The 27667-nt window shown below is 40.5% G+C and overlaps 1 protein-coding gene across 1 annotated transcript in view; it reads left to right on the top strand.

The window, feature by feature from the left end:
- Fam135b (family with sequence similarity 135 member B) overlaps positions 1 to 27667 on the top strand; it is a 277326-nt gene that overhangs the window by 225951 nt on the left and 23708 nt on the right. The window contains exons 11-13 of the mRNA XM_032916392.1: positions 5952 to 6107; positions 6846 to 6919; positions 20370 to 20524. Of these exons, the coding sequence (XP_032772283.1) occupies positions 5952 to 6107; positions 6846 to 6919; positions 20370 to 20524 (385 nt within the window). The remainder of the gene's footprint in view (positions 1 to 5951; positions 6108 to 6845; positions 6920 to 20369; positions 20525 to 27667) is intronic.

The raw sequence follows: 27667 nt of genomic DNA, 5'->3' as shown, positions 1-27667 counted from the left end.
CTGCAATCCCTGACTTTGAAGGTTTCTATGTATTAGAATCATATCTGGGATCCCAAGGACATTATCACACGGTCCTACTTATTCTCCAAAGCAAAACATTCCATTTCTAAGGAAGGGTCCATATCCACAACCCATTAGGCAGGCAAGCACAAACCGTGGGGTCCTATTGGTTTTTTCGGATTGTGAAGGGCTCCTCTTCCTTCCTGAGTAGTCAGAGCTTGGCCTCACTTTCACAGGGCTGGCACGAAAAATGCAGCTCTGAAGAGTCCATGAAAACATGGATATGTATTTTGATTCCAAGAAGTGCTAGCCCTGGAGGAATTTGAATTTCTGCCAAATCACTTCTTCACAATTTTAAATAAAACTTCTTTTATATAACTTTTTGATAGAAAAGACAGTACTAATTTCCCACCATGAAAGTGAGAATAAAGAAACATGATTGATTAGTTCCTGACCTTTGGTAATTCATTCTACCTCCAACTCTCTCTCTCTCTCTCTCTCTCTCTCTCTCTCTCTCTCTCTCTCTCTCTCTCTCTCTCCATATATATATATATATATATATATATATATATATATATGAACAGTATCCACTTCCTAGCCATCAGCTGATTTTCCTGTAGCTGGCTAGGGCCCAATAAGTTCCACTCCATGTATTAGTTAGAAGAGATTTAATAACAAAAGCCACGCATGCTGTGACTTTGCAGGGGTTGAGATGCTCCTCACCAGGAACTCAAGACTGAAATCCACCTGTGACCTACAGGGCAAACTTGAGTTGGAAAGTATTACAGTGGTTTTATCCACAGTTACAACAGTGAGGTTCCCAGGGCAACCACTTCACAGCATCCAGGGGACAGTAAAGGAAGTGCTCACCCACATTCACAGTGGCGAGTGGATACCAAGAGTGGTGCCTTCTCAAAGTTTCTGAGCCACTGCAGCCACTGGATGAGATTATCAAACTTGACAAGGGGCAGTGGCAACCTTCACTTAATAGTAGTGAACACTGTGACCCTGGCCCTTGGCACACCTTCATCTAGGACAATTTGTCACTTCTGGTGACTGCAGTGATTTCTGTGAGAGATTTGAAGGACAGAGCTATCAATAACTTCATCAGACATATTTCCCAAGAGACCTACTGTTCACCTCCAGCCCTTGCAGCAGAGTCTCAGACTCTGTGGAAAAAGGCTTCCTTAATTTTAATTTTTTATTCTCAGACAATCTCATATGTGACTATAATTAATGATATGATGTTAACTCTGTACTACCCTCTTTCATGTTTCCTCCTTCTCTGGCCAAAACTTTTCTTCCCAAGTTCCTCTTCTACTTTTATCTCCCGTGCTTATATTTGTGTTTGTGTGTTTAGGTCTGTGTGTCCCATTGAATTCTATAGTTTTCCTGATGCTACAGAACATTTCTAACTACATTTTCTTGCAGAATTTTATTGAGTAAGAAATGCTGATCGGTAATGGGGTTCAAAGTATTAAGAGTAAGGAGGGTAGGTCTTATTCTGCTTCTTACTCTTGCTCTTAAGGGATGGACTGGCCTGAGGAAATATTGCTGGATACTCAGTAAAGGGTCTAAATCACAGAGCTGAGATCTGGTTAGAGATGAAACAGTGCCATCTCCTGGCAAGTGGTGAGCAGCAGAGACCGTGTTCATCTCAAGCATTGCCATTGTGGATAAAGTGCTAGATAGTTCCAGGTGATCATGACAATGGAAAAACCCAGAAGTCTCTAGCAGCAGAGTGCTCCTGGGGTATCTTTACTTAGTGTAAGAAACTTACAAATTAAAAAAAAAATACTTGTCATGTGTTGGCCACTCAGATATCCTCTTGATACAATAAGGGAAGAGACCACACAGTACTTGCAGCCTAGTAAGAAACTGCTTTGTTCTGACTCTGCCCACATGGCCAGTGTGAGAGTGGGGGAGAATAAGGGAAGGGTAGCAGAGTATGGAGGATTGGAGGTCTTGCCTCTGTCTGGGAAGTCAAAGTGTCATCAAGGAACAGGGAGGAGGGTGTCAGATACCTGGGAGGGAAGGGCACTCCTCCAGGCAAAATACAGCAATGTGAAGCACAGGTCACACATAAGTGGGACCATGTCCATATGTATCAACTTACTGAGGCATGGAGATAATGAGACCCAAATATAAATGCTAGACTGAAGTCTGGGTGGGGAGATGCTGAGGGTTCTCCCAGAATAAATTAACAAATACAACGGTGTGTCCTTTACCAGGGCACTCATGGGTCTCCTGACACTTGCTGAGTGGCACTGGGATGTAAATTTCCTTTTGAGGGTTAGCTCTGATTTTGAGTATAGCAATTTAAGATTTTTCTAACTTGTAAAAGATTGTCTTTTCTTTATCCCTATGAACTTTTGGGAATTATTAAACTATTTAGTAGTTGTTCCGAAAACTGCCTCTTTCTATTGAGAAAACTCAAAATTAAGGACTTAGCAAGAATGCCAAAGTTGGGTTTTATTTTGTCTTGGTCAACTTTTCGTCAGAGAGCAATCTTATCTACTTTTCCTGTTACCCTAATAAATCTGCCCCCCATAAAGTATAACTTAAAATAGAAAGTGTTTATTTTAGCCCACATCTCTAGGAGGTTAGTTATTACTGTGGAAAGTCACAACAATAACGCCTTGAGGTCAAGAAGCAGAGGGTAATGAATGCTGGTTATGAATTTCCTGTCTCCTTTTGTACAGTCCAGGATCCAATGGTGCTGCCTACAGTAGGTGGGCTGTCTTTCCACCTCGATTTACAAAATCAAGATAATCCCAGACAAGCATATCCAAGGCCAGTAGCCCAGGTGATTCTAGATTTCACCAAGTTGTCAACTGAAATTAACCATCATAGAGGGTTTGGAAATACCTTGGTTTAAACCAAGAAGCAACCTTAGATGGTTGCTGGTCTGAAAGGATGCCCTAATCAAGATGAACTCTCTCTCTCTCTCTCTCTCTCTCTCTCTCTCTCTCTCTCTATATATATATATATATATATATATATATATACACAATCACACACACACACACACACACACACACACACACACACACACACACACCATTCACTTTCTGGCTTCCCACATTGTAGTATACCCTGCAGCACAAAATGAGCATGGAGAAACCAAAGGGAGCAGAGGAGAAGTCAAGGTTCTTGGTAGTGGTCAAGGGAGGTGGCTGAGCTTTGCTTCAGAGAATATACCTGTGAATGCAACTGGCCAAGATTGCTGGCTTATTAGCAGGTAAGGTCCATCCCTTACCTGCTGCAAAAAAGCCATCCACACCTGTCATGTGTAATTATAAAGGTCCATGTGTCTGTGATGTTAGGAAAGTCCTCCTAAGGCTTAATTAGAAACCCGTGTAACCTCAGATGAAGCTATTGCTATAATTGACTAGGAAGGAAATAATTCTCCCAAAGGCTTACTTAATGAATATCTTTCTTTTCTTTCCTCTTCTCCTCTGGTAGTTGAGCTCAGAATTCATACTGTGCCTGCCAGTACCACTCTGGTGGAGGAGGTGCTTGGAGAGCAGGATCAGAAGCCCAGAAAGGCAGGGCTACATGACTGAGGCATGGGGTGTCTCTCTTAAGGATGTGAATCTACCTATCTCTGTACTAAAGAGTTACTGAGCTCACATTATCAATTACCTACTGTGCCGGAAGTAAGGATGCTGAAAGGTTAAATTCAGAATGCAGAAAAACTGGGGCAGTGGCAGTAAAGCAAGCCACAGTTGTTAGAAGGAGCACAATTAACTTCAGTATTGGTTGAGGAAACCTTTTCAAGAAGAAGTCAAAAGAGAGAGATGAACGTTAGACTGATAGCATAGAGTAGTATTGCCATAAATAAGGGGAAATAGAATTGATTTCCTAGATGTTCCCTGGTTGATGATAGAGAATGTCAAAAGGATGGAAAGGACATGAAAGGGAAAATGAGAGGGGAGGACAAGACATTCCAAAGAGAAGATGCTGTCTGAACAATGTTCTAGTGTTACAAGTAGACAGACCTATACATGGTGCTATAGGTAGTTCGGCCAAGCTGAGACAATGGTTGTACATTAGGTAAGAGGTGTGGTAACCTTAGGTAAGGTGGGAATGAATTCCAGGGGCAAATAGTGCTGAGTGTTGATACAGTATCTTGGCTGTCATTAGTAAATACCCTGGTCAAAAACTTTAAATATGAGATACGTGGATTGCACTGAAAAGCTCCTCTTTACAGTCTGGAGTTTTCTTGGTGATATATCCTGTCCCCCAGGTAAACTCCTCCGCACCATTCCTTCTCTGTCTCTGACCACTCATGATGCTATACGGACGGGACTGAGGTTCAAATGGTCATCAAAGGATACCTGCACCTCTTAGATGTTATGTTTAACTGGATCCTTTTACCTGGAAGCCAGTCATAATAATGAAACAGGATTCCCTGAATTCTAAGAGCTTCACTGTACAAGCAAACATCTCCTTCACTTTCTTACTCTTAGATACATCCCGTCACCTGCTCTGCCTTCATCTGGAATCAAACTCCAGTCCAACAAGAACAATGGCTGTATCTGGACTCAGTTGTTTCATTTGTGTATTTAGTAAAAATGGAGGCACGACATAAAGGAGGGAAAGAGATTGGGTTTGATAGGCTTTGGCTTTGTGATAGCTCTACACCACTTGGGCTGGTATGTGCCATTCTAAGTTATCACATGTCCTTCTTTTGTCGAACATGTTCTTGGGACAAGCAAGAGGCTCGCTCACTGCTTGCTGTGGATTGATGAGGCCTGGAGCTCAGTGGGTGGGCTTCTCGTTACTCCTCAGTGGAGCATTCTATCTTCTGATTTTTCCACAATTAAAGTTACACCTTTAGAATATGATTCTCCCCCAATTTAAACCACAGTTACCAGTCCACCATGCTCTTCTCTAGAGTCTCAGGCCCACTGTAGTCTGATTGGCTCACATTGTAATTGAGGCATCCTAGAATCCCCCTTACAGAGTGGGAAATGATGGTTAAGAAGATATTATGGGTCAAAGTCACTGAAAGCCTACCTAGGGACATTACTAGTTAAGTATCCTGGGGTTATGAGAAATATATTATCTCTGGAGATATTTTTAGTTTCTGAGGTGGAGTGTGTGCTTTCATGGTTTGATAATACTTCAGTTAAATCCTGACTGGGTGAAAATTTGGACGTTCTATTCATTCACTGCCAGTTTACTTTCTGTGAAAGGATAGCTCTAATGTTCTACCTAAAAGATGATTGTATGGATTGAATATGAAGCATGTATAAAATTTCTAATCCTCCACCTGCCCCATGTTCAGTATTGGTAAGTGGAGCCACTGTGCTTACAAGGCACTGAGGGCAGAGTTTAATCCAGTAACAGGATAGATTCTAGCACCAAGACCTCTTCTATGTGTGTGGGTCTGAGGGAGGGAGGATGCTATGGCTTTTAGTGCAATAGTGCAAAGACCATGAAGAAGGAATCTAAGACTTGAATGCTAATATTCGGGAAAATTGGCTTCTGAGGTGATGAGGTTAGGACTTGAGGTAGAGAGGTGAAAATGGGTAGCAACTGCATATAAAACAAGAGAGGATATATTAGACAAAGCCTTTCTGGAAATATAAAAATAAGTCTCACTTGAAACAGGCATGAAGAGGGAAGAAATAGCCTGCGAATAGATACAGGCTAACCTTGCATGAGACCCTGGGATCTGAACGTTAATCTATGCACAGAACCTGCCAAACAGCTTACTCTTCTCCTTACTGCCTCTCTTAACTTCCACATTCAAAGGGACAGTAGTACATAGGTATATATTATATAGCATGAGACATGTGCTGCAATATTACATGTTATATAATAATGTGATATTGTAGCATGTGTGGGGATGGAGAGCAAAGCATTTGTTAAAGACCCCATGAGGAGGACTAGAGCATCCCAATAGAGCTGGGTCTTTGGATGACATCTTTTTACCTTTGCAGATGCTGAACAACCCGGAGAAGATAGCAGAGCAGATCAGTAAGGATCTTGCGTGGCTGGCTTCCCATCTGATGGCTCTGTGGACCCAATTCCTGGACACAGTAACCCTGCACTCCCACGTGACCACTTATCTCACCCAGGAGCATCACACTTTGAGGGTAAAGTGTAAAATGGTCTCAACTCTCTGACCGCATGTTTTTAAACCTAAGGAGAAGCTTTGCAAAAGTTGGCTCATTGAGAGGAATAGGATTGAGCAGGGTGCGGATCTGTAGATTTCAACACAGGTCCCACCCACCCTACTCTGAATGGGCATCGTGACATCAAACAACTCACTTAGCTACTCAGCCCTATTCTGTCATTTGTAAAACATCTCCTCATCTGTTTCTGATGATAGGTGAACTTATAAAATTGACTATTGCAAGGGTCTCAAAATACTTAAAAAACTTTCAAATGAAAAGTATCGCCCCTTCCTGGCTGTATATGTATGCAGCAGTGTGGATCTTCTCTCTTTGCAAAAGAGAAAAAAGGGTCTGAGAAACAGAGTCTACAAAGCATATAGCAAATGCCAATGACTTTAGGAATTCTCCACAATGTGTATTTATTTATAATGCCAGCTTGGAGAAATCTCATATTCTAGTAGATAGAATAAAACTTAAATATGAAAATAAAGCAGAAAGGACTGAATTTATAAACACACAAATTATGCCGTTTGGGCTACGAGCTATAAAGACGAGTGGGCAGCTGTGGAGGCTGGAAAGTCCTTGTTTCAGGCCTCTCTGTGTAGGTATAGCTGTCCCTCCATGAAAACGGGACATTTAATCTCCAGACTCTCAAGTTTAGAAAATGGAGGTCCTATGTACTTGAAGAATGAAGCTGTTTATGTTGTCATCTTTCAGGTCCGAAGGTTTTCTGAAGCTTTCTTTTATATGGAACACCAAAAACTTGCAGTCTTGACCTTTCAGGAAAACCTGTGAGTACTAAATTGTACACCCACTTCACCCTGTGGAAGTGGCCACCTAAGGCATTCAACTCTCTTTCTTTGTTCCAACTTCCCTTTTCTCTCATCTCTCGCTGTGAGGCAGACACTTTGCTTCCCTCTGCACAAGCTGAGAGGCAAAGAAAAGTATTCACACTGGGGAGGTGGGAGCTGCAGGTGGCAGGGAAGGTCAATCGCCGAAGGTTTCTTTTGTTCCATGATCATTCTATAGAGAAACAGGAAAATAAGATTCTCGAAGTCTCTGCAGACCTCTGTGCTGAGTCTTCTGCAAAATGAATGGAAGCAGGTGGCCTGGCCCCACACTAGTCAGAAAAGTACCATGTTGCAGTAGCTGTAGTCAGAAAAGTACCATGTTGCAGTAGCTGAAACATATATTTAACCTAAAGCCCATGATCTCTAATCAGGACTGATGCCTTTCTAAGACTGCCTTCCTTCAGAAAGCTGAGAAGTACTCCATAAAGTTGGAGGGTTGATGCAAGGTGAGGTTTCTCAGGTACCCCAAGGAAGATGGGCAGACATCTCACTGAGCTTTTTTGGCCACACATATTTTGTTTGAGTAATCTGTTCATCTATGGAATGACCATGTTTCAGAGGCCCCATTGCATCTGTCAGAATAGGCTCATGGAATATTTGTGTTGCGTAGGACAGACCTGGAATTCTTTCACTTTGTCATATAACCCTGGAAACTTCCACAGGTGTCATTCTGTATGCAGACAGTAACATTTAATGTTTGTTCTTGGGATCTGAAAGTGAGTAGGAAGGCAAGAAAAATGTATTTGCTTGTGAAAACAGCTTGTTCTGACATCACGGGGGTCTTATATAGGCACATAATCCACCCATTCATTCATTCATTTCAGCTTCAGGCTAGAACTGACTGACTAATTCTAAAACTAGCACTGGAAAGAGAAATCTGTCAACATTAAAAGTAACTTTGAGAGCCTATGATCAAAGACTTAGAACTATAGCTGGAAAGCATTCCTGAATGTCTCAACAAAACACGGAAAACTTCGAGTTTGTGTTATGTGTGAGCCATGTTTCTCAGGTTCATAAACACACATCGAGGGCTGGAGAGATAGCTCAGGGGTTAAGAGCACTGATTAGTCTTCCAGCAGTCCTAAGTTTAATTTTCAGCAACAGCATAGTGGCTCACAAACATTTGTAATGGTATCTGATGCCCTCTTCTGGTGTGTCTACGTACATTAAAAACAAAAAACAAAAAACAAAAAAAACCACCACCACCAACAACAAAAACAACAAAAAAAAAAAAACCAAAAAAACAAACCCATAAAACCATTGCTTGCTTCAAAAAGAAAAAAAAATGTGGAGAAGAAATACACAGAATTCATTGATCTCTACATTAATTAATTTCCTCATCACTGGGACTAAAATACCAAAGAATCTACTTAAAGAAGTGTATAGGCGAATGCCAGCAGCAAACCACTGAACTGAGAATGGGACCCCATTGAAGGAATCAGAGAAAGGACTGAAAGAGCTTGAAGGGGCTTGAGACCCCATATGAACAACACTGCCAACCAAACAGAGCTTCCAGGGACTAAGCCACTACCTAAAGACTATACATGGACTGACACTGGGCTCCAACTGCATAGGTAGCAATGAATATCCTAGTAAGAGCACCAGTGGAAGGGGAAACCCTTGGTCCTGCCAAGACTGAACTCCCAGTGAATGGGATTGTTAGGGTGGAGGGTGGTAATGGGAGAGGGAGAGGTTAGGGTGGTATTGGCCTGGAAACCTGGAAAGGGAATAACAATTGAAATGTAAATAAGAAATACCCAATTTAATAAAGATGGAGAAAAAAAACTGTGGCCTACACTTTGAAGGGTCTTGCTGGCAGAAAGTCATGGCTGCAAGAGAGTGAGGCAGCTGGTCACATGGCATCTAAGTCAAGTAGAGCAAGAAATGCTTTTACTCCGCTCACTTCCTCTTTATGAATCATTGTATTTAGTCTAGGAATCCACCTTTTTAAGGGGTCACACTCAGAGTGGATCTCCCCTCATCAGTTTTGCTTTGGAAAATTGCTCATAGACATGTCCACAGGTGTGTTTCCTAGGTGATTCTAAATCAAGTCTAGTTGACAATGAAAATTAACCATCACATTCCCAGTGCACAATTGGGTTGGAATGCCACCAATACAAAGTACTCATAACACAGGGTATGTAATGATAATGAAAGACCAAATACTTGAAAAAATTATCTTAACTGAAGCTATTCGTGATGGTTGCTTTGTTGTTTGTGTGTTGTGGGAATTTTTTTTTTTTTTGGTTAAATTTTTATCAAATTTAGAATCACCTTGAAAAGGAGTACAAATAACAAGTTGGTCTAGATTTAGTTGGCCTAAGAGGATATCTATAGGGGTTATTGTGATCACAATAATCCATGTGGGAAAATCTGCCTGCCCACTATGGGTGACACCATTCCCTGGACAGGGCATCCTCTATTATAGTAGAGTGGAGAAAGCACTAAGTACAGCACACACTCTGGTCTTGTCTATAACTCAACACTTGCTTTCGTCTGCTGCTGTGATTTCTCTGAAACAATGGATGATAACCTAGAAATGAAGTCCAAATAAATTATTTCTCCCTGAAACAGCTTTTGACAGGGATTTTTTTAATCACAGTAGCAAGAAAGGAAATCAATTAATATATCAATCTTGGTTTCCTTTACCATAAAGTGGTCAAAAGTCAAAGATGAAAGGATAAAGTGGGAACATCCATACACATGGCAGAAATAGTGCAAGCCACAGTCCCTCTTGTGTAAATAGTTATATAAACTGGAGATGGCGATTGATGAGTGCCCATTAACTGTCAATTTGGACTGTAAATGCAGTAAATAGTAATGCCATTTCATAGGTTTTCCATTCTACCTGACAAATAGCAGGCATAATTTAACTCATTCAGGCAGTTAAAAGTGTCAAAGAAAATAGGCAAGATAACGGCACATGAAATGAAGAAGGGCTATGGTTAGTGTTCCTATAAATGATTAACCACTAGTTTCCAGAGTCAACAAACCAAATATTTATTGATTTCAGTTTTGTGAATTTCCCCCAAATGATATTTTAAGTTAATTATGATTTATCATGAAGTATGAAGCAAAAAAGAGACACATGCCATTTGTGTCTGCAAGCCCCAACATCAACTATCCTTTAGGCAAAATTGTGTGTGGATCATGGACTGATTTTAACAAAGTGATGAGAGAAAAAAAATAAATTGAGCATGTTGTATCTGACCTCAGTCTGGGGTTCTAGCAACTCAGACTGTGAAAGTTGTTTACAGAGAAGAAAGAGCTCCCATTAGAGATCTGAGTTTTAAGAATGTGGTGAGCCTAAGCAGGAATTGGAAGTTAAGAATAAGAGGTAGGAGAATTAGGCCATGTAAGTATCTCATGAATCCCAAAATAATTCAGACTCATGATGATTTCAGTGCATGCATCGTTAGCCTGAAAACAAAGTTGGGCACCAGCATTTCAAGTCTCACTTGCCTGTTTTCACTTCTTGAGTCTACTTATATGATGCATGCATTCCCAAACCTCTCTCTTAGCTAGTTTCTTATATGTACAAAGAGGTTCCTTCTTTTAGTAAGTATGCATGTATTATCTGTGTTCAGGATACTGTTTCAGTTGTGGGCTATTCAGCAGTGAAGTAAACAGACAAAATCTCTTTTACAAATGAATAGACATATTGACCAAATGGTGATGAGAAGCCTCTGTTCATTTAAGAGGAGTTGATACTAATGTGTTTGTCAAAGATGGTCTCCCTGGGCACTTCACAGAGGAGTAGCAGTCTGAATCCAGTTGAAGTTCTCAAGGAGATATGTCTTACACAGTAAATAGATTGGACAACATTTTTAGCATTGTATTGACCACCAATATCAACACAAAGCCTCAAGGAGAGAACAAGTTACCAGAGAGATTTTTTTTAATAGGAAATAAACTGTTGTCCAGCTCGTCAAGAACACAGAAAGATTTCATTTCAGAATGAGAAAATTATAGCAAAGGTGACAATTGCTGCCAACAGAATGAGTCCTGGGCTCGCACATTAAACAGGCCCTATGTAAGGCTAGCAACCTTGCCTAGACATGCGTTTACTCATGTGGACATTTTACCAAGTCAGACAAGTTGTTAAGGACCATCACCTGTTCACATGGGAGGCAGAAGTGCACTCCAACATTAGGACTGAAGATGTCAGCATGCAAAGTCATGGATGAGCTCCTTTGTAAAGAACCATCATAGTCTGGCCTAGAAGAGATTATGTGCCATAGACGAATTTTAGCCTCTTTAAGTAGGCTGTGAAATCAGTAGGTGTATTTGGGACAGATCTTTATGGGTGAGATTGTCTGGGATAGCACAGAAAAAGATATAATTATGATGAGAGGGATGTATTTGCTTAGGCTTTTGTCAGTGTACATGGGTTTGAGAATGTGTGTTTGTCGTGTAAATGACTGGCCAGTCATCAGGAGTAATTTGTGAAACATGTTAACCTCAGAATTAGCCTGGCCTTGTGGAAAGGCTGGGTGTGGTTGGCCCTCTTTGCCTTTTCAGTATCTCAGCGATGCCCTTCATACGATAAAGAGGAACACATGGCTGTGAAGAAAGAAGATAGTGTGGAGATTCATAATACTCATCATCTGCTATAGTGGGGAAGTTGAGGTCTTCCCTCTCTTTTCACAGTTTCAATGCTAATAATTATAACACTATTTAACTTAAAAATTAGTTTTAATGAAAATATTATTTTATCGCCGTGGGCAGAACCCCGAGAGCGAACTTGAGCCTCGGGACCACAGGTAAGACTAACTCATCTGCTGCAAGTGACTTGCCGGGTGGAATCGGGACAACAGAGGCAGAATCCCTCTAGGACCAGGCACGTCCTGTGTTTACTGGAAGTCCCACACCCGCGGATCCCGGCCCGCAGCAGCTCTCTGCTCCCAGAACCCGTGGGAGAGATACCTTACCGCCTGGTCAGGTGGGCACTCCTGAGGCTGCAGAGCAGAAGAGACCACCAACACTGCCCACCCCTGCCCACATCCCTGGCCCAAGAGGAAACTGTATAAGGCCTCTGGGCTCCCGTGGGAGAGGGCCCAGGTGAGGCAGGAGCCCTGCCTGAGACACTGCCGGAACCTGAAGGAAACAGACCGGATAAACAGTTCTCTGCACCCAAATCCCGTGGGAGGGAGAGCTAAACCTTCAGAGAGGCAGACACGCCTGCGAAACCAGAAGAGACTGCTCTCTACACACATTGCTGATTCCAGAGGAAAACACCGGAGGCCATCTGGAACCCTGGTGCACGGAGGCTCCCAGAAGAGGCAGCGCAGATCTTCCCGGTTGCTGCCACCGCAGAGAGCCCGTGGGGAGCACCCCGCGAGCGAACTTGAGCCTCGGGACCACAGGTAAGACCAATTTTGCTGCTGCAAGTGACCTGCCTGGTGAACTCAAGACACAGGCCCACAGGAACAGCTGAAGACCTGTAGAGGGACAAAACTACACACACGAAAACAGAACACTCTGTCCCCATAACTGGCTGAAAGAAAACAGTAAAACAGGTCTACAGCACTCCTGACACACAGGCTTATAGGACAGTCTAGCCACTGTCAGAATTAGCAGAACAAAGTAACACTAGAGATAATCTGATGGCGAGAGGCAAGCGCAGGAACACAAGCAACAGAAACCAAGACTACATGGCATCATCGGAGCCCAATTCTCCCACCAAAACAAACATGGAATATCCAAACACACCAGAAAAGCAAGATCTAGTTTCAAAATCAGATTTGATCATGATGCTGGAGGACCTCAAGAAAGACGTGAAGAACTCCCTTGAGAACAAGTAAAGCCTACAGAGAGAATCGCAAAAAATCCCTGAAAGAATTCCAAGGAAAACACAATCAAACAGTTGAAGGAATTAAAAATGGAAATAGAAGCAATCAAGAAAAGAACACATGGAAATAACCCTGGATATAGAAAACCAAAAGAAGAGACAAGGAGCTGTAGATACAAGCTTCACCAACAGAATACAAAAGATGGAAGAGAGAATCTCAGGATCAGAAGATTCCATAGAAATCATTGACTCAACTGTCAAAGATAATGTAAAGCAGAAAAAGCTACTGGTCCAAAACATACAGGAAATCCAGGACTCAATGAGAAGATCAAACCTAAGGATAATAGGTATAGAAGAGAGAAGACTCCCAGCTCAAAGGACCAGTAAATATCTTCAACAAAATCATAGAAGAAAACTTCCCTAACCTAAAAAAAGAGATACCCATAGGCATACAAGAAGCCTACAGATCTCCAAATAGATTGGACCAGAAAAAGAAACACCTCCCGTCACATAATAGTCAAAACACCAAACGCATACAAAATAAAGAAAGAATATTAAAAGCAGTAAGGGAAAAAGGTCAAGTAACATATAAAGGCAGACCTATCAGAATCACACCAGACTTCTCGCCAGAAACTATGAAGGCCAGAAGATCCTGGACTGATGTCATACAGACCCTAAGAGAACACAAATGCCAGCCCAGGCTACTGTATCCTGCAAAACTCTCAATTAACATAGATGGAGAAACCAAGATATTCCATGACAAAACCAAATTTACACAATATCTTTCTACAAATCCAGCACTACAAAGGATAATAAATGGTAAAGCCCAACATAAGAAGGCAAGCTATACCCAAGAAGAGGCAAGAAACTAATCGTCTTGGCAACAAAACAAAGAGAAGAAAAGCACACAAACACAACCTCACATCCAAATATGAATATAACAGGAAGCAACAATCACTATTCCTTAATATCTCTCAACATCAATGGCCTCAACTCCCCAATAAAAAGACATAGATTAACAAACTGGATACGCAACGAGGACCCTGCATTCTGCTACCTACAGGAAACACACCTCAGAGACAAAGACAGACACTACCTCAGAGTGAAAGGCTGGGAAACAACTTTCCAAGCAAATGGTCAGAAGAAGCAAGCTGGAGTAGCCATTCTAATATCAAATAAAATCAATTTCCAACTAAAAGTCATCAAAAAAGATAAGGAAGGACACTTTATATTCATCAAAGGAAAAATCCACCAAGATGAACTCTCATTCCTAAATATCTATGCCCCAAAACAAGGGCACCTACATAATGTAAAAGAAACCTTACTAAAGCTCAAAACACACATTGCACCTCACACAATAATAGTAGGAGATTTCAACACCCCACTCTCATCAATGGACAGATCATGGAAACAGAAATTAAACACAGACGTAGACAGACTAAGAGAAGTCATGAGCCAAATGGACTTAACGGATATTTATAGAACGTTCTACCCTAAAGCAAAAGGATATACCTTCTTCTCAGCTCCTCATGGTACTTTCTCCAAAATTGACCATATAATTGGTCAAAAAACAGGCCTCAACAGATACAGAAAGATAGAAATAATCCCATGCGTGCTATTGGACCACCACGGCCTAAAGCTGGTCTTCAATAACAATAAGGGAAGAATGCCCACATATACGTGGAAACTGAACAATGCTCTACTCAATGATAACCTGGTCAAGGAAGAAATAAAGAAAGAAATTAAAAACTTTTTAGAATTTAATGAAAATGAAGGTACAACATACCCAAACTTATGGGACACAATGAAAGCTGTGCTAAGAGGAAAACTCATAGCGCTGAGTGCCTGCAAAAAGAAACAGGAAAGAGCATATGTCAGCAGCTTGACAGCACACCTAAAAGCTCTAGAACAAAAAGAAGCAAATACACCCAGGAGGAGTAGAAGGCAGGAAATAATCAAACTCAGAGCTGAAATCAACCAAGTAGAAACAAAAAAAAGGACCATAGAAAGAATCAACAGAACCAAAAGTTGGTTCTTTGAGAAAATCAACAAGATAGATAATCCCCTAGCCAGACTAAGGAGAGGACACAGAGAGTGTGTCCAAATTAACAAAATCAGAAATGAAAAGGGAGACATAACTACAGATTCAGAGGAAATTCAAAAAATCATCAGATCTTACTATAAAAAGCCTATATTCAACAAAACTTGAAAATCTACAGGAAATGGACAATTTCTAGACAGATACCAGGTACCGAAGTTAAATCAGGAACAGATAAACCAGTTAAACAACCCCATAACTCCTAAGGAAATAGAAGCAGTCATTAAAGGTCTCCCAACCAAAAGAGCCCAGGTCAGACGGGTTTAGTCCAGAATTCTATCAGACCTTCATAGAAGACCTCATACCAATATTATCCAAACTATTCCACAAAATTGAAACAGATGGAGCACTACCGAATTCCTTCTATGAAGCCACAATTACTCTTATACCTAAACCACACAAAGACCCAACAAAAGAAAGAGAACTTCAGACCAATTTCCCTTATGAACATTGTCGGAAAAATACTCAACAAAATTCTGGCAAACTGAATCCAAGAGCACATCAAAACAATCATCCACCATGATCAAGTAGGCTTCATCCCAGGCATGCAGGGATGGTTTAATATACGGAAAACCATCAACGTGATCCATTATATAAACAAACTGAAAGAACAAAACCACATGATCATTTCATTAGATGCTGAGAAAGCATTTGACAAAATTCAACACCCCTTCATGATAAAAGTCCTGGAAAGAATAGGAATACAAGGCCCATACCTAAACATAGTAAAAGCCATATACAGCAAACCAGTTGCTAACATTAAACTAAATGGAGAGAAACTTGAAGCAATCCCACTAAAATCAGGGACTAGACAAGGCTGCCCACTCTCTCCCTACTTATTCAATATAGTTCTTGAAGTTCTAGCCAGAGCAATCAGACAACAAAAGGAGATCAAGGGGATACAGATCGGAAAAGAAGAAGTCAAAATATCACTATTTGCAGATGATATGATAGTATATTTAAGTGATGCCAAAAGTTCCACCAGAGAACTACTAAAGCTGATAAACAACTTCAGCAAAGTGGCTGGGTATAAAATTAACTCAAATAAATCAGTAGCCTTCCTCTACACAAAAGAGAAACAAGCCGAGAAAGAAATTAGGGAAACGACACCCTTCATAATAGACCCAAATAATATAAAATACCTCGGTGTGACTTTAACCAAGCAAGTAAAGATCTGTACAATAAGAACTTCAAGACACTGAAGAAAGAAATTGAAGAAGACCTCAGAAGGTGGAAAGATCTCCCATGCTCATGGATTGGCAGGATTAATATAAAAAATGGCCATTTTGCCAAAAGCGATCTACAGATTCAATGCAATCCCCATCAAAATACCAATCCAATTCTTCAAAGAGTTAGACAGAACAATTTGCAAATTCATCTGGAATAACAAAAACCCAGGATAGCTAAAACTATCCTCAACAATAAAAGGACTTCAGGGGGAATCCCTATCCCTGAACTCAAGCAGCATTACAGAGCAATAGTGATAAAAACTGCACGGTATTGGTACAGAGACAGACAGATAGACCAATGGAACAGAATTGAAGACCCAGAAATGAATCCACACACCTATGGTCACTTGATTTTTGACAAAGGAGCCAAATCCATCCAATGGAAAAAAAGATAGCATTTTCAGCAAATGGTGCTGGTTCAACTGGAGGTCAACATGTAGAAGAATGCAGATCGATCCATGCTTATCACCCTGTACAAAGCTTAAGTCCAAGTGGATCAAGGACCTCCACATCAAACCAGACACACTCAAACTAATAGAAGAAAAACTAGGGAAGCATCTGGAACACATGGGCACTGGAAAAAATTTCCTGAACAAAACACCAATGGCTTATGCTCTAAGATCAAGAATCGACAAATGGGATCTCATAAAACTGCAAAAGCTTCTGTAAGGCAAAGGACACTGTGGTTGGGACAAAAGCGGCAACCAACAGATTGGGAAAAAGATCTTTACCAATCCTACAACAGATAGAGGCCTTATATCCAAAATATACAAAGAACTCAAAAGTTAGACCGCAGGGGAGACAAATAACCCTATTAAAAATGGGGTTCAGAGCTAAACAAAGAATTCACAGCTGAGGAATGCCGAATGGCTGAGAAACACCTAAAAAATGTTCAACATCTTTAGTCATCAGGAAATGCAAATCAAAACAACCCTGAGATTTCACCTCACACCAGTGAGAATGGCTAAGATCAAAAACTCAGGTGACAGCAGATGCTGGCGGGGATCTCTTGGAGAAAGAGGAACACTCCTCCATTGTTGGTGGGATTGCAGACTGGTACAACCATTCTGGAAATCAGTCTGGAGGTTCCTCAGAAAATTGGACATTAAACTGCCTGAGGATCCAGCTATCCCTCTCTTGGGCATATACCCAAAAGATGCCCCAACATATCAAAAAGACACGTGCTCCACTATGTTCATCGCAGCCTTATTTATAATAGCCAGAAGCTGGAAAGAACCCAGATGCCCTTCAACAGAGGAATGGATACAGAAAATGTGGTATATCTACACAATGGAATATTACTCAGCTATCAAAAACAACGACTTTATGAAATTTGTAGGCAAATGGTTGGAACTGGAAAATATCATCCTGAGTGAGCTAACCCAATCACAGAAAGACATACATGGTATGCACTCATTGATAAGTGGCTATTAGCCCAAATACCAGAATTACCCTAGATGCTAGAACAAATGAAACTCAAGACGGATGATCAAAATGTGGAATGCTTCACTCCTTCTTTAAAAAGGAACAAGAATACCCTTGGCAGGGAAGACAGAGGCAAAGATTAAAACAGAGACTGAAGGAACATCCATTCAGAGCCTGCCCCACATGTGGCCCATATATATACAGCCACCCAATTAGACAAGATGGATGAAGCAAAGAAGTGCAGAAGTGTAGATCGCTCCTGAGAGACACAGCCAGAATACAGCAAATACAGAGGCGAATGTCAGCAGCAAACCTCTGAACTGAGAATAGGACCCCCGTTGAAGGAATCAGAGAAAGAACTGGAATAGCTTGAAGGGGCTCGAGACCCTATATGTACAACAATGACAAGCCACCAGAGCTTCCAGGGACTAAGCCACTACCTAAAGACTATACATGGACTGACCCTGGACTCTGACCTCATAGGTAGCAATGAATATCCTAGTAAGAGCACCAGTGGAAGGGGAAGCCCTGGGTCCTGCTAATACTGAACCCCCAGTGAACTAGACTGTTGCGGGGAGGGCGGCAATGGGGGGAGGGTGGGGAGGGGAACACCCATAAGGAAGGGGAGAGGGGAGGGGGATGTTTGCCCGGAAACCGGGAAAGGGAATAACACTCGAAATGTATATAAGAAATATTCAAGTTAATAAAAAAAAATAGAAAAAAAATATTATTTTATCACCTTTTCTCTTTTCTTTCCTCTCTTTTCCCTTTGCTTCCTTTCAAATTTTAGTCTCCCCCCACTCCCACATATTCATTCCAAAGACATAAATATCTAAGTACAATCCCAAGTCTGCTTAGTGCTACTTATATGTCTATGATTTCAGGCCTAACTATGTTGTATAGGACAACCAATTAAAAAGCTTGTTTCTGGGGGAGACTAATTCTCCCTCCTTCAGCAGTCATTAGATATATGTAGTGTGAGCAGCACAGTTTAATAGTTAAAAGGCTATTCCTTCTGGGGCTGGAGAGATGGCTCAGTTAGGAAAATGGCTTCTATATAAACAAGAAGACCTGAGTTCAGACACCTAGCCTCCACCTGAAAAGCAAGGTATCCTAGCAAGCACTTGTAATGCCAGCATTGCAGAAGAACCAGCAGTAGGGTCCTTGGGGTTTATTGAGTGGCCAATTTCATTGAGTTGGTGAGCCTCATGTTCAGGCTGACAAGCCCCACTACCATCTGTATGGAAGCCAGAGAAGCTAGGAGTATAACAGCCACATGTGAAGATCTTAGGACTAGAGGACCAGTTCATGTCTAAAGGACTGAAACCCTGAAGGTTAGAGGTGCTGCTGTGAGCCTCATGGTCTAAAAATTGTAGAGCCTGGAATTGTGATGTCAAATAACTAGAGAAAACAAAGGTATCCTGGTTCTAGAAAAAAAAAACAAAAGATATGTTCGCCTTGCCCATCTATGTTCCTTTCAGCCTATCAGGTGTTGCCCCGCCACACCAAAGATGGGTCTCGCAGGCTTATCACCAGCTCACCTGGCAATGTCTTCTGGCTACACCCTTACATACTTAGGAGACCAAAGATGCTATGGTGTGCAGGACTGACTGAAACAATTGTATTTAAATATCCAGATATAATATCCAAATAATTAAATATTCAAAGAGGTGTAAAGTTGAACAAACCTCTGTAGAGCTTTGAAGTGGAAAAAATTTTCCACTTTTATGGGGAAACTGAAAAAATGGAAAAACTAAGGTAAACACATTTAGTCTATAAAATTAATATGTATTATCATAATTAACACATGCATATTTCTATGAAACATATATGTGTGTGTATATATAAGCTACAAATCACACATGTGTATGTATTAATCTCATTGTACTTCTGTTATGATGATGACGTGATACTTAGAGAATTTGTTCAGAATATGGGCAGGGTTATATAGCTACAGTTATTTTAGAGAGGCAGAGGGTCCACATGGCTGGGAAGTGAAATAAGAGTATCAAGAATTTATAAGCTCTGACATAAAGAGCCACAGGCAGGCAGGCAGGCAGGCAGGCAGGGAGACAGACAGACAGACATGCTTAACCTTCTCCCAAACTTACAGTCCTATAAATCCTTCTGTTACCTTAGGAGAAAGTGACTGAGTCATTTTATACAAAACTACAAACTACAAATTAGTTTTTCTTTCATAAGAATTTTCTGTCTTCTTAGTAAGTTATTAAAGTTGCATGCTCCTCTCAACTTTTAGATTGTGAAGCGTAATACTTCAGATTCTGAAATCACCTTCTTATTGGCAGAATGATGTTTTGGTTATGGAGAATAAATACTAGCTTTCAAATTTCCTACAGAGAAACGACTATATCATCCTTCCTGAATTATATTAGCATACATACTAATAAATGTTATCAGTAGTGACATATTTTTTAAAAGCTACTTTAGGTGGCTATTAATTCAGTACTATCAAAATATGACTCAGACTCTAAGTTGTTTAAAAAGTTAAGGATTCTGGAGTAATAAATGAGTTAGTCTAACTCCCCCCCAAAGCACTAATTTTATATCTGTAGCCATTTCTTAGCTAGTCTTTAAGTCACTTAAAGACTTATTGTCTTTCACTAACTGGCAAATGTAACCTAGTCCACAATTCACTACACCATCACTAGTATCCAGGTCAGTTCCTCAGCAAAGCAGACTATCACACTAGGGGTATCTTTGATGGGAGATGGTCATTGCCTGCGTCTGCTAAAAGCACTGGTAATGCTTTGTTGGGGTTAGAATGGTAAGATTCTACTGAAAACTCCCAGTCCTGTCTGGTTGATTACCTTTCTGTGTGTTCCACAGGATACAGACTCACAGTCAGCTGTCTATGGACATCCGGAACTCAGAGTACCTCACCAGCATGCCACCACTGCCTGCAGAGTGCCTGGACATTGATGGTGACTGGAACACCCTGCCTGTTATCTTTGAGGATAGATATGTAGACTGCCCTGTCTCAGGTTTGTCGTTCTCTGTTCTTTTGAAAGAATTAGCGTTTCCATGTAAGTACTCATGCATTAACAGACTGTGCCACTAGAGTTCTGGTGCTTACTTTTCACAAGAGTAGGAGCAGGCTTTTTTTTTTTTCAATGGGAAGTGTTAGCATTAATGCCTCTCTGGCCTCTTCTGGGTCAAAATGTTCATGGTACTAGTGTTTTTTGCCTATAGGATAAAATACAGACACAGACATAAACAGACACTGTTTTCCCCAGGAGATTGTGTTTTTACCTATAGAGTAAGATACAGCACAGACACACAGACACACACACACACATACACACACACACACATACACACACACACACACACACACACACACACACACACACACTAGAACAATCAAAGGTGGTGATTTTTTTTTTGGTTATTTCAAGTGTATAGTTTTAACTATAGTCAGTCTTTTTTTTAGCATTAATGCTACTACTATGTTAGTGACTCTCATGGTGGTAAGTGTGGTTGTTCTCTTGAGATGGGGTTTTGCTGTATCATTCTAGCTGGCCATTCACTATATAATCCAAAAACCTGTTTAATGCCACAATGCAGGTCAAGGACTGGAGAATAAGGACTGTGTAACTCATGAACAAATAAACTGCATCAGGGAGTAAAAAGAACAAGGTTGTACCTATTGTTTGTGTACCAGGATTCAGCATGGCTACAGTGTTTGTCAGTGAACCCACCGGTCAACTGCAGAATGACCAGACAGGAAGAAAGGAATGTCCCCTTTCTGTTTGCTCTTACAATTTGACCGTAAAAACCCAATAGCCATGACCAGAAAATGTCAAGCCCCCCGTGTTGGTAGTTTAAATCAAATGGTTTATTTCTTCAATCCTTTAGAATATATATATATATATATATATATATACATATATATATATATATGTGTGTGTGTGTGTGTGTGTGTGTGTGTGTGTATCTTCAGAGAGGAAAGCTGAGGCATAGATAGGAGTATGTATGAAAGACCACATGTCAATAAGTAACCAAACCTAACCCCTTGAGTCCAGAATTCAGGCTTTACTCTGTTATCTTCCTGAGGTAGTTTTAGCCAGGCTAGTTTGCTTGTTGCTTTATATCATGGATTAAAATGGCTACATTTCCGAGTCTCTGCAACTGGACACTTTGTAGTCTGGAATCTAGGGGACTTGTAGGGACAGAGCAGGTTGGCAGGTTGGCAAACATGAATTTGGTTTCCAGTTCTAGTCTGACATCTAGTGTCAAGTAAGTGTATAACATGTGTAGTGTGTATTGAATTATACTAAATCTTACCGTTAAATTTTAAGTGTGCGTGTGTGCATTTGGGTGTGTGTGTGTTTGTGTGTGTGTGTGTGTGTTTACATACTTAGGGTTTGATTAATGTATACCTCATTACATTTCCAGTAAACTTGAACAGTCTAAGAAATTAAACACCAATTATAATAACCTCTGAGATTTTTACTTAATAGGCTGTAGCTCGTTTCCTGGTCTTTTAAATTGCAGATATTGATAAATATTCCACTGAGCATAAAATTCAGTCCTCATGTGTGTGATTTGATCATGGTCTTTTAATTAATTATTTATTTTTTTTTTATAAATCAGCTTCACTTTTTCTTAGCCCATAACGTCAGCTGGAAAACATATTTTTTTCCACAGAGGTTTTCCTGTCTACTGTGTTCTACCCATGTGATTCGTCTGGGCCTCCAGTCTTACTTAACATGATGACATATGGCAGAGGGTATTTTTTCTGGGGAAATTTGCTCGTTCAGGTTTTTGTCAGCCATCAATTGCTCAAATTTCATTTCTGGTGCCGTGATAATATACCATGACAAAAGCAAATGGAGGGGAAAGGGATTGCTTCAGATTACAATTCTAGACTAAAGTATGTCATTGTGAAACAGTCAGAGCAGGAGCTTCAAGGAGCCAGGCCTGTCACACCAACAACCAAGAAGAATGGAAATTGCATGCCATACGCTACTACTTCCCTGCTCACTTGCATCTCCATTTCTCCACTCCTGTACTTCAGAAACCCCTGCCTAGAAAATAATGGATGGGTTTCCCCACATAAATTAATTAAAACAGCCCTCCACAGACACACCCATAGACCAACTCAAGGGAGAAACTCTATCATTAAGATTCTCTTCCCAAGTGATTCTAGGCTACATCAAGTTGACAATTATTGTTAATTGTCACACGTAAGTAATATTTTAATATATCTTCTCTATGTATTGTTGGTCATATGCTGTGGGCTGTGTGTTGTATAAATTATTTTATTCTGACCTGGGGTTTCTACACCACCTTAGTTCATTCAGTTCCAGGATAAAAGACACACACACACACACACAAACACACACACACACACACACACAACCTTTATATTTACAATGAACCTTCAACACTGCAAGAGCTGGACAGGTACTTAGCCTTCATGCTATTAGAATCTACTTTCCTATCGATAATCCCGAGTTATTACTTACTAAGTTTCATCTAGGGTGCTCTTAAGTTCCATTGCCCAGCCCTCAGGACCACATTCTCTTGACTCCTAACTCATGGCAGTTTCTCTTTCCTCCTCGTGCACCTTCTTCTCCTCTTGGTTCTCCTCTGACCATAAGCTGGAGAAAATTCAACCCACCTATTTCTTCTCTGTCCAGCTATTGGCTGTTGGCATCTTTATTTACCAATCAAAAATAACTTAGGGACAAGGGTGCAGACTCTCTCATCTCTGGGACAACTATGTCCTGGGGGCCTGCACTTGGTATTACAATAGATAACAAAAGACCAAAGCTCAACAGATGGGTGCCAGCTATGCAGTCTCAATTTTCTAGAACAGTAAACATTTACTCTTAAATATCCCACTGTCTCTCACGCTGTCCCCAATAAAATCCTGACCTAATGTGTTATCACCTCCTCATAAGCATTACTGGCTTGTCCCCTTAAAACTCACACCTTTTCTTGACTGACTTGTTCTTTTGCAAAGTATTTTTGATGGTTCTTTAATCCAAGATAAAATTTATTACAACAATGACCTAGTTCCTCTTTCTGCCACAGCATGGTGGCATAAGTAGTTTTATGTTGCCAACAGGTTATCATACACATTCTTAGGATACCCTGTCAGTGTAGCATCAAATGGGATATACACAAGTTTGTTTCGATCTATGCTATTTGTGTGCACTTGTGATTAGTGCGAAGTCAGGAATATGTGCTGTATCAGAAATTGTAGTTGCTTTTCTGGGGAGGGGGAGTATACTCTGTTGCATGACAACTGAGTTGATCATATGGTCTAGATTTAAATATTTTCCCCAAATTAGTATATAAAGTTGAACAACATGCTCTCTTCTACAGGGTTATTATGGATGGTGGGGCAGACAAGTTTGTAAAACATTGAAAGACTACCAGGCAAGAGTCAGTGGGTATTTGCTAACACCAGCAGTCACCAGTGTCTGACTCTCTGGCTCTCTGAGTAGCATGCTTTGTTGTGCTCACTCTCACAGTTTTAATGACAAACTCAAATTTTGATGTTGGTAACGGTCTTCATTGCTGCTCTTGCATCCTGTCTCATGGTTGAGAATGGGTCTTATAAATGTTGTGTGTTCAAACAATTGACATCTTGTTTCCTCTTACAATCAGCACATACTCACCCATGAATCTGGAATATGATTCATTTTCCAGATTATCTCTTCCTGTTCATAGTTATGCCCCTCTGTTTAGTCTCACTTCATTCACTTAGGGGATTACCAAGGTCTGGCCAGATTGTATACCCCAGAATTCTAGTCTTTGCTTTCAATGTCCCTGTGTCTACCACAACTCATTGTCCACTATTCTGAAGAAGATCCATACACATCCCCAAAAATACTGCCTGTGCTATGCTTTCTTTACTTCTGTTTACTTTTGTAAGTTATTCTTTATAAGGTGATTTTTAGATTCTCAGCAATGGAAATATAAAGAGTAAGGCTCAGAGGTAGCCTGTGTACTCATTGGTCCTGCATATGCATAATCCTCTTCCCTACACCACCAATACCCTCCACCCCAGGGGAACTTGTGTTATAGTTCATTCCTCTGTATTAGGTTAGTAATTATCATCTGAAGGTGATTTAGTACTAGCACTATTCTGAGTTCCTTTTGTCATATGCATTAACTACTATAGCATATTATGCCATGTAGATAGTTTCTACCACCTTAAATCCACTATGTGTTTTGCTCATATTTCCTTTTCTTCCTTTCCTAGTCTCTAGAAGTCATTCATTCTAACTGTACTGTAACAGACATATGATTTGGCAAAACAGTTGTTGCACCTTTGAGTGCTTCTCAATATTTTAAAAAGTCCATCAAGTCAAAATGCGAATGCTTCACTCCTTCTTTAAAAGGGGAACAAGAATACCCTTGGCAGGGAAGAGAGAGGCAAAGATTAAAACAGAGGCAGAAGGAACACCCATTCAGAGCCTGTCCCACATGTGGCCCATACATATACAGCCACCCAATTAGATAAGATGGATGAAGCAAAGAAGTGCAGGCTGACAGGAACCGGATGTAGATCTCTCCTGAGAGACACAGCCAGAATACAGCAAATACAGAGGCGAATGCCAGCAGCAAACCACTGAACTGAGAACAGGGACCCCTGTTGAAGGAATCAGAGAAAGAAATGGAAGAGCTTGAAGGAGCTTGAGACCCCATATGAACAGCAATGCCAACCAACCAGAGCTTCCAGGGACTAAGTCACTACCCAAAGACTATACATGGACTGTCCCTGGACTCTAACCTCATAGGTAGCAATGAATAGCCTAGTAAGAGCACCAGTGGAAGGGGAAGCCCTTGGTCCTGCCAAGACTGAACCCCCAGTGAACGTGATTGTTGGGAGGAGGGTGGTAATGGGGGGAGGATGGGGAGGGGAGGGGTTAGGGGGGTGTTGGCCCAGAAACCGGGAAAGGGAATAACAATCGAAATATAAATAAGAAATACTCAAGTCAATAAAGAAAAAAAAGTCCATCAAAGCAAAAGATCCTTGGTGCTTATAATGACTGTCACCCTTGTTGACTCTTACAACAAATGGCCACTTTCCATCTTACAAACCCACTGCCTAGCATGGAGATAATTTTTATTCAATTCATGCTGGTATATTCTTTATTGTACTAAACATCATTGCAAAATTATATTCAAGCCAATGCAAGCAATCAATGAAGATGATATTCTTTGTTTTACTAGACTTCTATTCTTGGTTTAGTTCCTTTCAGGAATACAGTTCATCAAATATGTACTTGACAAGATGTCAGCCTGTGGGCTACAGAAATAAAACAGAAAGTAGCTCCTCCAGGGAGACAAGTGCTTACAAGTGGGCCATAACATGGTGGTAGGATGTATCACACTACATGTATGTGGGAGGGATGTTGGGGAATTCTCAGAATAGTATATGCTGTTCTTGCTGAAGACCGAAGACAGAGCTTCAGAGAAAAATAAATACTTCCTAGTATCTCCAGGTTCGTTGAATGCACTGAGGTAAAAGAAGAGCTCATTTCTCCCTCAATCTGATGACAAGTTACACTGAAAATTATTAGATAATCATGTGTCAAAGCCTCATGTGGTTTGCAAATAGCATATGTATGACTTAAATTCATAATATTTAAGATAAGTTGTATTGATATAGCTTTTTAAAAACCACATGAAGCCTTTTAAATTTTAGTTTGATTTTTAAAAATATTAGCCTATGAGGTGATGTGTTTTTTATTACATTTAATACCTATTATTTTAGAAATTATTTGAAGGTTTCAATTTTTTCATCATATTTACTTTCCCCCAACTTCTCCCTAGTATTCTACCCATCTCTCTTTCTGCTCTATTAAAGACAACAATAATTCAAGTACATCAAGTCTTTTTGTGTTGCTCAGATGCTCTTGAATGGATGTGGGAGCCTATCTGGGAGCATGCTTGACCGCCTTTGCCTCTACTGCCCTCCCATGCACCCCTGCTTCTCTATGGGTTTCCTTTGCCTTTCTGTTTACCTCTATGGTTGCTGGGTATATAAACTGGTATAGCCACTACAGGAATTAAATTGAAAATCTCTTATAAAACTGTAAACCAAAACTATATGACCTATATGGTCATAATCAGGGGCATGCACTCAAAGAACTGGTAAATCCTACCACATAGATGTGTGTTTATTGACTTACTGTTCATAATAGTCAGGGAATGGAACCACTGTAGTTGTCTGTCAACAGGAGGCTTATACTTGTTAAAGGAAACACGAACAAAGGAGCCTGTTATTTATATGGTATATGTGGGAAATGTCACCTGACATATCTTAGATCTTGGGTTATGATGGGTGCACATGGATAATATTTGTCACTGTCTAGTTGTGGCAGACAGGAGGAGAAAGAGAGGATTAAAAGCCAGAGAGAAAAAATGGAGGAGAATGGCTTATAGAAATTAGTTAAGAAAAACCAAGATGAAAGGCCATACTTTGGTTTCCTGCTATTTCCCTCTGAAGATGGCTGTGTTCCTGGAAGCTTCATTATGGTGTGACTATCACGCAGACAATATACTTGATGATGGAGTTCACACATAATTGTGTTTATTCTGCAGAAAGCAGTATTCTTTGTCTCCATGCATGACATCAACTCACATAATAATTTATGAATGAACAAAAGGCTTGCAGGTTCCTATGGATCTGCCCATCCTACAGTTTAGGGAGGTGGAAAGATATTACTGAACTCCTCAGTTCACTAGAGTACTCATGAGTAGTAATGTTGGAATTCAAAATCAGACCTTCCCAGGATCGAAGTCACCTTATATTTACTCTGTAACCATGGGGCTTATGATTAACCTTGTCACATTTGCAAATGAGAGATGCTAATTGTACTCTGATAAATGAACCATAAGTGGTATGACAAAATAAAATACCTGCTTTTTCTTTGTGACTTTTTCTCCTCTTTTGTTTTATACACTGCAAGTGAGGTACTAACCTTTCTCCACCAAAATTTCATTTCAGGTTCTTCGGGCAAACTGGTGGTCTGCAATTCTGACCACTAGATACAAATTCTTGGTTTATGTTAAATTTCCCATGTCTAAGAATTTGTCTGGATGACTCGTAGAACTCAAGAAAGAACTGTGCTCATAATTGAAGTTTTATTGTGTGAAATAAA

The sequence above is a fragment of the Rattus rattus genome, chromosome 1 (genome assembly GCF_011064425.1).
Source record: "Rattus rattus isolate New Zealand chromosome 1, Rrattus_CSIRO_v1, whole genome shotgun sequence".
NCBI lineage: Eukaryota > Metazoa > Chordata > Mammalia > Rodentia > Muridae > Rattus > Rattus rattus.
This window is presented reverse-complemented; position numbering and strand designations above follow the sequence as displayed.